The 12250-nt window shown below is 38.6% G+C and overlaps 1 protein-coding gene across 1 annotated transcript in view; it reads right to left on the reverse strand.

The window, feature by feature from the left end:
• The window catches only part of PTH2R (parathyroid hormone 2 receptor), a 496129-nt gene that overhangs the window by 320602 nt on the left and 163277 nt on the right, over window positions 1-12250 (reverse strand). Inside the window, exons 3-4 of the mRNA XM_088482403.1 lie at window positions 7400-7516; window positions 1638-1759 (exon numbers count right to left, since the gene is read on the reverse strand). Coding sequence (XP_088338529.1) covers window positions 1638-1759; window positions 7400-7516 — 239 coding nt within the window. The remainder of the gene's footprint in view (window positions 1-1637; window positions 1760-7399; window positions 7517-12250) is intronic.

The raw sequence follows: 12250 nt of genomic DNA on the forward strand, positions 1-12250 counted from the left end.
TATTGGTGTCTCATCAAAGAATAACTGATCTTTTTTTACCATTCATCTGTAATTGCTGATTCCCTATTTCTTGGGAGATACTAAAAGTAGGATCACTCATTTCCAATATTTGATTTGCACTTTAGTGTTCTATGATATCTCACTGATTCTAAATATGTTTGAAAGACCTTTCTTGAAATGATAAGTCAGATTAATATTGTAATCATTTTAACATTAATTGTGTAAATTTATTGTTATTATTCTTGTGCTGACCCAAGAGACTGCAAAGACACAGTAAATACTCAATACAGACAAAAAACAAAATAGGTCGCAACAAAGAAATTAGTATATGATATCTATATAATGTAACCCTTTCTGTTTGTAAATCTAATTACATTTCTAGATAAATGTGAGGGGTGCTATCCCTGGACTGAATAAACAACAATAGAGAAGAGTAGCCCATATAATGGAATGCACTAATTTGTTATAATAGATATTACAAATGTTAAAACATAACCTTTATTAGATATGCATTTAAATTATCAAGTAGAATAATAAAATCAGCAAAGTAAAATAATAGGAAAGTAATAAAAATCAAAATAAACGGCTGTAGTGATCGTTGTGTCCCAATAATGTAGTAGGAAGCTGTATGTGTTTATTGTAGCTGATTAATTACTATATAAATTCAAGCCATAGGCGGCACTGTTCAAATCCTATAAGGAGAGACTAAACCGTTACTATATAGTATCAATCGTTCAATTACAAGAGGAAGAAATTCTCTTAACCCTATAGTCAATCTTTATTAGAATTTATTATAATTATGTCATTATATTGCATGTGTCACATTTGTGTGGTCAAATGTTTTATTTGGTATTGTTTGAAATGCACCTAAAAAAGCTATCAGGTTTCCAGCAGTGGCTAACATTGACTAACCAGCGTCACAATGGGGGAGAAAGGGGTACGGTCCGCACCCGGGTGTCATCCGCTTAGGGGTGACACCAAGGTGCAGACTCCCCTTCAGTGACAGTAGCCGGGTGCTGTACTGTAGCATTAAGTGCAGCAATCTGTTCCTGACACAGAGAGCCAGCCAGCACTGCACACTGGTACCTCCTGCACCCCACAAGTAATAGGCACGGGGCTCGGGCCACGAGGCCACGCCCCCTGTCCACGTGGCCAAGCTTGGCCAAGTCCACGTGGCCAAGCCCCCTTTTCAGCAGTGCACGGCACATACCATCACTCCCCGCCACGGGTGACACCACTGCTTACCAGAGAAGGTACGTTCTTCTGTAGGAAGAAAAAAACTGTGCATATAATAAAAAACTAAACAACCAATGCATCGCAATACGTCTATTTTCTATTTCCACTTGCAAATTATTCTGCAACAAAAATAAAATATTGTGTTTGTACTTTATTGCAAAACTAGTTGAATATGTCAATACTTAAAAATGTATTACCGAATCTGCGTAGCTGCTTACATGGAAACCAAAGGTCTATCATTTGCTAATAACTTATTGATACGGTACAAATAAATAGTAAAAACTATATTGAACATGCACTTTCCCAACCGATTCTAAACAAAAAAAGTTAAACTTATATTGTTTGAATTAATTAACATTTAATGGTTGATATTATGCAGACGTAAAAATGTAAATACTTACTTTGCTGTGGCTCATTTCGGGCTCCATGAAGCGAATACATTCGGAGTAGTTGGAAAACGATCGGTTGTAGTTTAGCACAAAGTCCCATGTTCCATTGACATTGCATCTCCTATAGACCATACCTAGTAAAACAGACCATGCATAAAGCACAACATATGGCATCATATATGATGATATTAAATACACAATGTGCATTATAAAGTGAACATAAAATAGAAATTAGGTTTGTTATTATTCAGAAAATGAGCTCCTAACTAAGCTGAGCAGAAGATTTATAATCCCCTAAAATTTATCTTTGTCAAATGAATTAACTTTGTCACTGTTCTAATGGATGAATACATCCCTCAACTTTCCACATGTTTTTTTTTATAAATTCTTTATTTTGAGAATCATCAAAAATTTTAGCACATAGCGAAAATTCCAAAAAGCAAAGCAGTAACGTATGTAAGTCATATAAATTTGTAAAAGATCAATATCAGCATCCTGATATATAGCCTATATATATTGTAAAAACAAAATGCAAAGACGAAAAAGTAAAAAAGAAGACAGAAATGGAGATGGGATGAATGGTGGAATACAGAGAAGGGAAAGGGAAGGAATGAGAGTACATAGGCTGTCTAAGTGGGCAACCCCATGAGGGCCTGGAGCACCCCACTCAACAAGCTGGAAACTACGGGGTAGAAATGAGTGATAAATAAGTTTGAGACCTCTAGGTTTAGGAGAAGTCTATTCAATGTAGCTAAACTATTAGAAACTCGGATTATCTATCTGATGCTGAGTGAAAGATGTCTACCATCGCCATGTAAATATAAATTTTCTAGCACCAGTTTTGTGCTGAAGGGCGGACATGACATCACCAGTGAACAAGAAGAGCCACCCTAGTGGTGTTCTCCATGTGCTTGAGTAATGTTTTTGTATATGAACAGCTTTACTTCCCATATATTATCCTCAAATTGCACATTTTTATGTAAAGATTCTCCCTCTAGACCAATAGCTGTAGCTATAAGCCCTTTACTCTAGTCCACAATCTGTGCTGTTTTGCAAACTTATCTTCAACCAAATAATACTCCCCACCTTTTCTGCTCCTGTGTCTTCCTTGTCACATCCCTTCTGTATGATACCCCTGCCTGTAACCCCTGTCCCCTTCTGTCTCATGCTGCCTCCTATCATTTGTATTTTGTTGTCATAATTTCCCTTCTTGTTTTAAAAGTGTAATTTACAAGGGCTGCTATATAAGTACTAAGTGGGCTTCATTAGTGTTACATTGAATGGATCAATATTTTAGCCCTAAAACCAAAATGAATTCGGCATTAATATACTTCTAATAACATTTCCAACTTCATTTTACAAAAGATATGAAGTTACTGTAAAATACATTTTCTTTTTTTTAACAAATATATAGCATTGAGAGGGAACCTGTTGCTTAGCAACCTGACGCTCCTTGGAACTCTATGTCCAAACTGTTTTACTCTGTCATGATGAAAATCCATTTCGTGTTCACATATTACTTCTCATAAATCACAATTTAAAATATTGTGAACTATGACAAATTCTCTCTTACATATTAGATCGTCTGATAAATACAGTGAAACATACAAGATTAAACTCAGCATTTACTGTCTGCTGCTCATTTTCTCTATCCGAACCACCGCATTATCCTGCAGATCTCCAAAAGTCCCAAATATGATTGGACAATCCTCATAATTATATATCAAGAATATAAGATCTTCCTCTAAACAATACAATTAAGTAAACCTTTATTTGCCGACTGATACACTATAACACATATATGCTTTAATGAAACTACTCAGCTTTCTTATTTTTCAGCATATTTGAATACAGTACAGGTTGAGTCTCCCATATACAAATATTCCAAAATTCAGAATATTCCAAAATACAGAATTTTTTTGGCATGACTGAGATAATGAAACTTTTGAATTTTGATGGATCAGTGTACACCAACTTTGTCTAAGGCACAAATTATTAAAATGTTTGTATAAAATTACCTTCAGGCTGTGTGTATAAGAAACATAAATTAATTTCATTTCTGTACACAAACTTTGTTTGAGCCACAAAATATTTGAAAGTTTTGTATAAAATTACCTGCAGGCTGTCTATATAAGGTGTATATAACACATTAATGCACTCTGGACCTCGTTCAGAGGTGCTCGCAAAATGAGAGCGCTCGCTCTGAATGAGGGCGGCCGCATCTTTTTTCTGAGCTGGCCTCCTGGCCGCTCGCTAGGCTGTGGGTGACCACCCACAGCTTTAGCGAGCGGCCAGGTTGAAGTTCGCGATGGTCAAGACCATCGCGACCATCGGGGCTTGCAATGAGACCCTTGTGGTAGGGTCTCATCTGCCACATGCCCCAGTGAGCTTTCGGCTCTATTAGAGCCGGAAGCTCACCATTGACATCACAAGTGATGTCAGTGGGGCTGCCCCCAAACGGCAGGTGTTCCGTCGGGAACGCCTCCATTTGGCAAGCCACCCCCCACTGCCCCGCCTTCAAAACGACAGCCGCCCCTTTTGTAGTAAGTCACAGAGCGAGAGAATTTCTCTCTTGCTCTGGGGCTTTCGTACGCGCAGTGCGGCCGCTGCGCATGCGCAGGGCTTCTACATTGACCGGCTTGCAAGCGCATCAGTGCTTGCGAGCGGGTCTGAATGAGACCCTCTGTGTGTATATTTGGGTCCTATTCCCAAGATATCTCATGGTATGCAATTATTCCAAAATACGGAATATTCTGTTATCCAAAATACCCCTGGTCCCAAGCATTTTGCATATGGGAGACAAAACCTGTATACTGTAAAATAGACTGATAGCAAAAAAAGTTCCCATTTATCTATATACTGTATGGTCACAGCCAAACTTCTCCTAGAGATAAAATCAGTCAAGTGTACAGTATTACACTGGGACTGATCTTACTTACATTATCTTTTATCACTGGGGAAGGGTTTGTAGAATCCACACAGGAACAAATATAATTTAACTCTGAATTAATCACTTATAATAATTTCATTAACCAGTTTATTCATCAATTCTAGTGGGTGTTATCCCCTATTGGTTAGATATAGCTGGTGGTGCACCATAGGAAAAGTACAGAGTACTTATATGTAGAGTGTCGAATCACATAGAGATGACTCAACATAAGGAATTTTCCTTGGGTTGGTGCACTCTTATATGAGAAAAATTAGTTTTGTTTAAAATATAACTTTTACTTAAATATATTTAAAAAATTCTTATTTTATACATACAAAACACAACATATATGTAGACAATATACGCACATATATTACTACAATTACTTAAAGAAGAAAAAATATTCTTTATATTGAAAAAAATATATGTATGGCTCAATACATTTTTTACCTTGAACAATAAAGTGAAATATTTAAACCACTGAAACAATCTGTCCTATATCAATTCATAGCATGTATATTATTGCCAAAAATATGGTCTTTTAACATATAATTTAATCTACAAAAAAACTCTTATTATATGTTAAATATACATTCCCAGTGTCATAGTACGTATATAGGCGTGGTTTGTATGCTGCAGATTACTCACACCCTCATAATTAACCCTGTAATTTATCAGGAGAAAGGAAAATAATTGTTCATATAAAATAACAATATTGAATAGTTCTGTTCAATAATTATAATCCTCTCTCAAAGAAATTGGGTATTAATCCCTAATATGTACATGAATCATGTTATTTATAGAAAATTTATTTTTGATAAAGCAGTGTTCTGTCATTGTAACACATTTGGTACATCCAGTAATGGTAACATAATTATTTATCAGGAGTGATATTCATCACCACATAAGATACTTTGTAATGAACAGTGCCCTGAAATTTTTACACATTGAATATATATAGTGAGAGCACATATTGATTTGACAATAACATGTATGCAATGCACTGCTATTAAAATTTATGAAAAGTATATTTAAATAGTCTGAAAAAAATATCATGGATAAATTTATAACAAAACTCTGCCTTAATTGAGGGAAGACCTCTCACCCCTATCACCGTTTACCAGATGGTATTGGATGGAGCAGAGGGAAACAGGTCTCTGTCTCCCTCTGCTCCGTCCAGGTCTCTGTCTCCCTCTGCTCCGTCCAGGTCTCTGTCTCCCTCTGCTCCGTCCTGGTCTCTGTCTCCCTCTGCTCCGTCCAATACCATCTGGTAAATGGTGATAGGGGTGAGAGGTCTTCCCTCAATTAAGGCAGAGTTTTGTTATAAATTTATCCATGATATTTTTTTTAGACTATTTAAATATACTTTTCATAAATTTTAATAGCAGTGCATTGCATACATGTTATTGTCAAATCAATATATGCTCTTACTATATATAATCAATGTGTAAAAATTTCAGGGCACTGTTCATTACAAAGTATCTTATGTGGTGATGAATATCACTCCTGATAAATAATTATGTTACCATTACTGGATGTACCAAATGTGTTACAATGACAGAACACTGCTTTATCAAAAATACATTTTCTTCAAATAACATGATTCATGTACATATTAGGGATTAATAACCAATTTTTTGGAGAGAGGATTATAATTATTGAGCAGAACTATTCAATATTGTTATTTTATATGAACAATTATTTTCCTTTCTCCTGATAAATTACAGGGTTAATTATGAGGGTGTGAGTAATCTGCAGCATACTAACCACTCCTATATACGTACTATGACACTGGGAATGTATATTTAACATATAATAAGAGTTTTTTTGTAGATTAAATTATATGTTAAAAGACCAGATAATTGGAAATAATATACATGCTACGAATTGATATAGGACAGATTGTTTCAGTGGTTTAAATATTTCACTTTATTGTTCAAGGTAAAAAATGTATTGAGCCATACATATATTTTTTTCAATATAAAGAATATTTTTTCTTCTTTAAGTAATTGTAGTAATATATGTGCGTATATTGTCTACATATATGTTGTGTTTTGTATGTATAAAATAAGAATTTTTTAAATATATTTAAGTAAAAGTTATATTTTAAACAAAACTAATTTTTCTCATATAAGAGTGCACCAACCCAAGGAAAATTCCTTATGTTGAGTCATCTCTATGTGATTCGACACTCTACTTACATTATCTTTTATGTAAACATTACACTTGTCTCATAATTTTAATTGCAATTTTGATTTGAATACTGTTCCATTTACTAAATACAATATAGTAGAGGCTTCCAAAAGAAGAAGTATCCATAGATCTGTATATAGGCCATATCTCTTATGGTTAAGAGATCCTTGAATTTAAAGCTTCCATTGAGGCCCTCAGGATGTTGGGTTTTGTATGCAACCTAAATATCCAGAAGGCCTCATGAGACACAACAATCTTAAACAGTCTACCCGCCTTCTATTTTCTTTATGTGCGCTATACCCGAAATTCTGAGTCCTGATGGATCACTGCCATGTTTTTCAATACAATGTCTAGGGACGCTAAGGACAACTACAGTACTTTCATAATAAAATTCCACCTGTTTTCTAGCAAATGGATTAAAGTGTACTAAACCACTGTTATTATTTATTACAAATTATCCATAAAAAATTAAATCATTAAAACAACATCTGATTTGAATAATCTATAATACATCTTCAATATGGGATGTGAACAAACCATTTTTTTATATGTAGAAACATATAAAGATAAAAAACAGTATTTAATAGACATAGTAACATAACATTAAGAAACATAATAGTAGAACATCATTTTGTGTTTTAGAAATTAATACCTCTGTGATTAAAGTCATACACATATGGTGGACACCCGACAGCAAGAACTTTTCCTGGTGTCCCTCTTGGCCAGCAAACCAAACCATCCCATTCAGGCAAACAGCTTCCTTCTGCAGCTGCATGAAAAGAGAAGGATGTGATTATGGTGTGCCATTACCATTTTATAGACAAATAATTTTCTTTGGAAGGGGAAGAGTTTGACCTTAGAGAACTTTCTAAATCGCTAAATGTCAAAGATTTTAACAATTAACTAATTTTTTTAAATTTATTCCACTAAGACATTTGTTTAGATGTAAGTTTATATATCAAAAATAATGTATTTCACACAAAAGGCTATAAGAAGCCCATAGACTCCAATTTATAGAAAGGATTACTGAACACCAAAGGAATTTGTGAGAATCTATCCCAGTAGGCCAGTTCAAAAATGTAAAATGCAATTGTTCTAAAGTTCCTTTTATGAAGCTGAAGAGATGGGAAATATATAATGTATACAAAAAAATATGATGTGATATCAATTAAAGAAGCAAAATACAACATAACATCATCAAAGGTGAAAAGAGAGAAAATTATTGAATGTAAAATATATCACAGGAAAATAAAATATCTCTCGCATTGAAAATATTTGCATCAATATCCACAATTTATATACATGGAAGATGAGAATTTAAAAAAATTGATTGGAACAAAGTTTGTTTAGAAACAAAAGGGATGGACCCTTGTTTGATGTGTAAAAATGTTAAAAGGACACAGAAAAATCTAATTAGTGCATCTCCTAAGCGATTATCTTACGGCTTTCCAATGAAGCAGAAATACGGAAGCAGAGTCCGCAATCTGGACGTGATGTAGAAAAGCAATGGGGTATTGGGGATATAAATTGGGGCTAGTGGGAGGAATAATCTTTGTTGCAGGGAAGATGTGTTTTGCTGCAGGAGCAAGGTGGGGTGGGGCATGACCCAAACAATACAGGGTTACAGTGACTAACAAGAGAGGGGAGGTCCAGGAGGAGGAGAAGTGGGCGGTGGTGCATCAGTCAACAAAAGAAAACATTCATGTGCTCTCTTTGTGCCCATTATCCTTGCATGCCCGACTCTGTCGTTATGGCCCCTGGAATGATGGCGACCAGGCAGCAGCATCATACCACCAGGGTATGATGACAGTTTAGAAACAGAAATGCAGCAGGGTCCACTGGCCACCAATGTGGGAACATCGCAGCAGTACCAAAGTTACAGCCCCAGGACATATGGCCCTGAACCCACCCACTCCCTGCTTGGCAGCCTTATTGGCTAGGGCACACAATGGGCTTTCTATGTTAAAGAGCTCAGACAATATTGCCCTGCAAGGGCAGGCCAGGGTTCCAACACCTCGCAGCGGCGCATACTTATGCAAAGTAGGGAGTATCAGTATGAGGGTCCTGCCATCCACTGTGTGGGGGCCATCTTGGGAGAGGCAGGGAACATGCATCACACAGTGGCCATCTTGGGAGATACAGGGAGGATGCAAGACACTGTGGCAGCCATTTTAGGGGAGGCAGCTACTATGCAGCACACACCAGCCAGATTAAAGTAGGCAGGGTGAACACAACGTGCAATGGCCATCCTTCAAGAGGCAGGGAATATGCAGCACCCTGGTGCCAGCTATACAGAGGCAGATCAGTAGGGGCAGATAGCATATCATGCAATAGGAAGTGTGATGCAGACAGCTTAGATGGAGAAAAAAGGAGGAGGGAGCAGATAACCTGAACAAAGGGAGAATCAAGAGAATCAGGAGAGGTCAAATACCCTTATTGCAGCCAGACAACACCACAAGCAGGCTCAGGAAACAAGAGACATGACACAGGAGGTTACAGATACACCACACAGTAAATGATGAAGGACAAGCAAAACCCCTCTACTGACCCATAGTAGGTCTTGAGAATGGTTTAGTGAGCTGGCAAGCATACATGAGCATAGTAGCGACCTAATAGAGCAACTAATGCACATTTCCCCAGCAAACATGACATCAAGCACGGAGGAAACCCAGGAGCACCATCGCATGGGGCAGAAACATAGTTCCAGCAATTGCAGCAGCAGGATCCACTCAGAAAGCAGATCTCAGTCTGCGGCCGGATCCACTGGGGCCAAGGAGGACAGGTCATTGCAAAGCCAAGATAGAAAGTACTACCAACCCAAATATGTGTGTAATAGTAGTTCATCTGATTACAGCAGTGTAGGTACTGTATCAGTTCAAACAGCTTAGATAAGGCAAGCAAGAGCTCATGCAAAGTCCTGCGCCTGCTAAGACGCAGTTTCCAGAAGGTTTGCAAGCGCATGCACTCATCCAAGGTGGTGGGAGTGAGCAGGGCAGCCAATCAAAAGGATAATAATGGGTGGTGCAACAACATGGCAATCGCCTGGGATCTAAAGTGCAGCGTGTGTGACTAAATTAGGCATGGGAGACATGTAGATATGTTTCGGTCATGGAGAAGGGCCAAGTGGCTAAGGGAAAGGTAGGTGAGTGGATAGAGACATACAATTCCTGGTTGGGGGAGATGCTCATTTTCGCAGCATGCTACCTTGAGACAAGGCCAGGCAAAGTTTCATAGGAGTGTTAGGGACCTGCCTGATAGAGGTCACCTGGACAAAGTGGGTAGGCCCATAATTATGGCAATTATTATGCTAAGAACCTCTTGGATGGAATTTTGCAATATTATTTATTAGGTTCAGCATAGTTAGAGTGTGCACTTGCATCTGTCCTTTTTTTTTGCTTGCAAGTTTTACAGCTACTCAGCTATTTACACATGAGCTACAGTATGCAGGCAAATGCAGACACAGGTAACTAGCTAGCATATAACAAGACCTTCAGATTAACCATATGTCTCCTAGAAACCTCAAATCAGCCAGAGATTATCCAGAACAAGTTTATCTGAAAGTAAAAAAAAGACGTTGGACTAGGCAGAATGTCAGGCCCATTTAAATAACTGCCCATACTTAACCTAAACAATTCACCAGTGGGGGTGGTTCGCAAAAAGATGCTGGAGAAGTTTTGTTTAAAACAACAAGTCTCCCCCGGCAGGTGGTACTTTAAACAATGCCAGTGACAGCACACAGTGTACAGTAGAGTAGTTTGCAAGTCATTTGCAAAAGCTCTGGAGCTAGTGAAATACTATGGGCAAGGGGCACTCATGGCTGCTTCACCCATCCACCTTTCAGTATATTAAGGTGTCAAAGGTGTGCGAAAATTAGCTTTTTTTAGCCAAGGCCTTCTTCTGGAGTTTGGGTGCGCCCGTAGCGCACGACAAAATAGAGTGGCCCACCACGTGTGTACCGTACCTCGGTATTGATATAGACACAGTGGCAGGATGCTGTAGACTGCCGCTAGACAAAGTTCAACAGCTCCATTTCATGCTTATAGAGTGCATAAGTGCAAAATCGGCTGTCCTAAAGCGTATATAGTCTTTGCTAGGCCTGATCAATTCTGTATGCAGAGTCATACCCATGGGCAGGGTGCTTTGCCGCTGGCTAGAGAGAGTGATTGCGGAGGTTTAGGCCCTACATAACCGAGTATACTGGTCAGAAGAGATCTGAGAGGATCTTAAACTGTGGCAGGTGTTTGTGCACGAGTTCATTGGGGGGTCGGATATGGCAGGACAAGTGTTTAACGACCTCCGAATTGCAGCTGCACACAGACGCAGCAGGTGGCACAGGTTTTGGGGCCATCTTTGGAAGACAAAGGTGCACAGCCGCTTGGCCTCATGAATGGGTGAAAACAGGCTTGACCAATAATTTGCTGGTGCTGGAACATTTTCCAATTGTTGCAGTGGCAGAGCTCTGGGCAAAATGTTGGAAGAACATGCCAACTGTGGTTTGGTGCAATAATCTTGGGGTAGTGCAAGCAATTAAAAACTAGCACGCATCATCCGATCCAGCGCTACGGCTCATCAGGTCTCTAGTCCTGGTCTGCATTTGGAACAACGTCACGTCCAACAGCACGACACATCCCTGGAGTAGATAATAACATAGCTGATGGCTTATCTAGGTTTCAGTGGGATAAGGTTCACCAATTAGTGCCTGCGGCACAGGTAATTGGTGAAAAATGTCCATATCATGTTTGGCAGATCATCAAGCCGTTAGCGAAGGACACGCAATTAACTTTTTAGCCTCATTCACGTATCACAAGTATAACGCAGCATGGAAAGTGTGGATTCATTTCCTAGAGGAGAAATTAAGTAAAAACAGCAGTCGGGCTACTGTATGTTAGATTACATCTGGAAGAATTACATTTTAGGTCGTTCTAAGGTGGCCATGGCTGGCGATCTTGCTGGTATCTCCTTTTCAATGAAGCTAAAAGGTAAGAGGGATAGAACTGAGGGTTTTCTTATCTAAAAGGTGCTAAAGGGCTGGGGAAGACACCAACCCGCGAAAGAGGATAAAAGAGAACCCATAGACCTACAAATGCTAACAATCTTGATGGGCAAAATCCACATGGTTGCTAGTAATACCTTTGAGGTGGCCCTCTTTAGCGTGGCTTTTACTTTTGCCTACTATGGCGCCTTTCACCTATGAGAATTGGTGGCTGCATCAAGAGCGGCTACAAACACCAGATTGCTGCATGACAATGTGTTGATCAGGGAGTCGGGTGTACTATGTAGGATTCACAGGTCCAAAACAGATCAAGTGAGCAAAGGACAGTGGATTGCACAAGCACAGCATGAGAACGATGCCCACTCTGACTAGCATCACGTTATATGGTCCTATGGCAGACACGAAGGCATGCATGGTTGGTACATGAGAATGGGGCTCCATTAACTAAGTTTCAGTTCCTCACAGTGTTCAGGAGATGCATCTCCAACTTGGGAATGGAGGTTAAGGACT

This window comes from Taudactylus pleione, unplaced genomic scaffold, assembly GCF_031769625.1.
Source record: "Taudactylus pleione unplaced genomic scaffold, aTauple2 ptg000286l, whole genome shotgun sequence".
NCBI classification, from domain to species: Eukaryota; Metazoa; Chordata; class Amphibia; order Anura; family Myobatrachidae; genus Taudactylus; species Taudactylus pleione.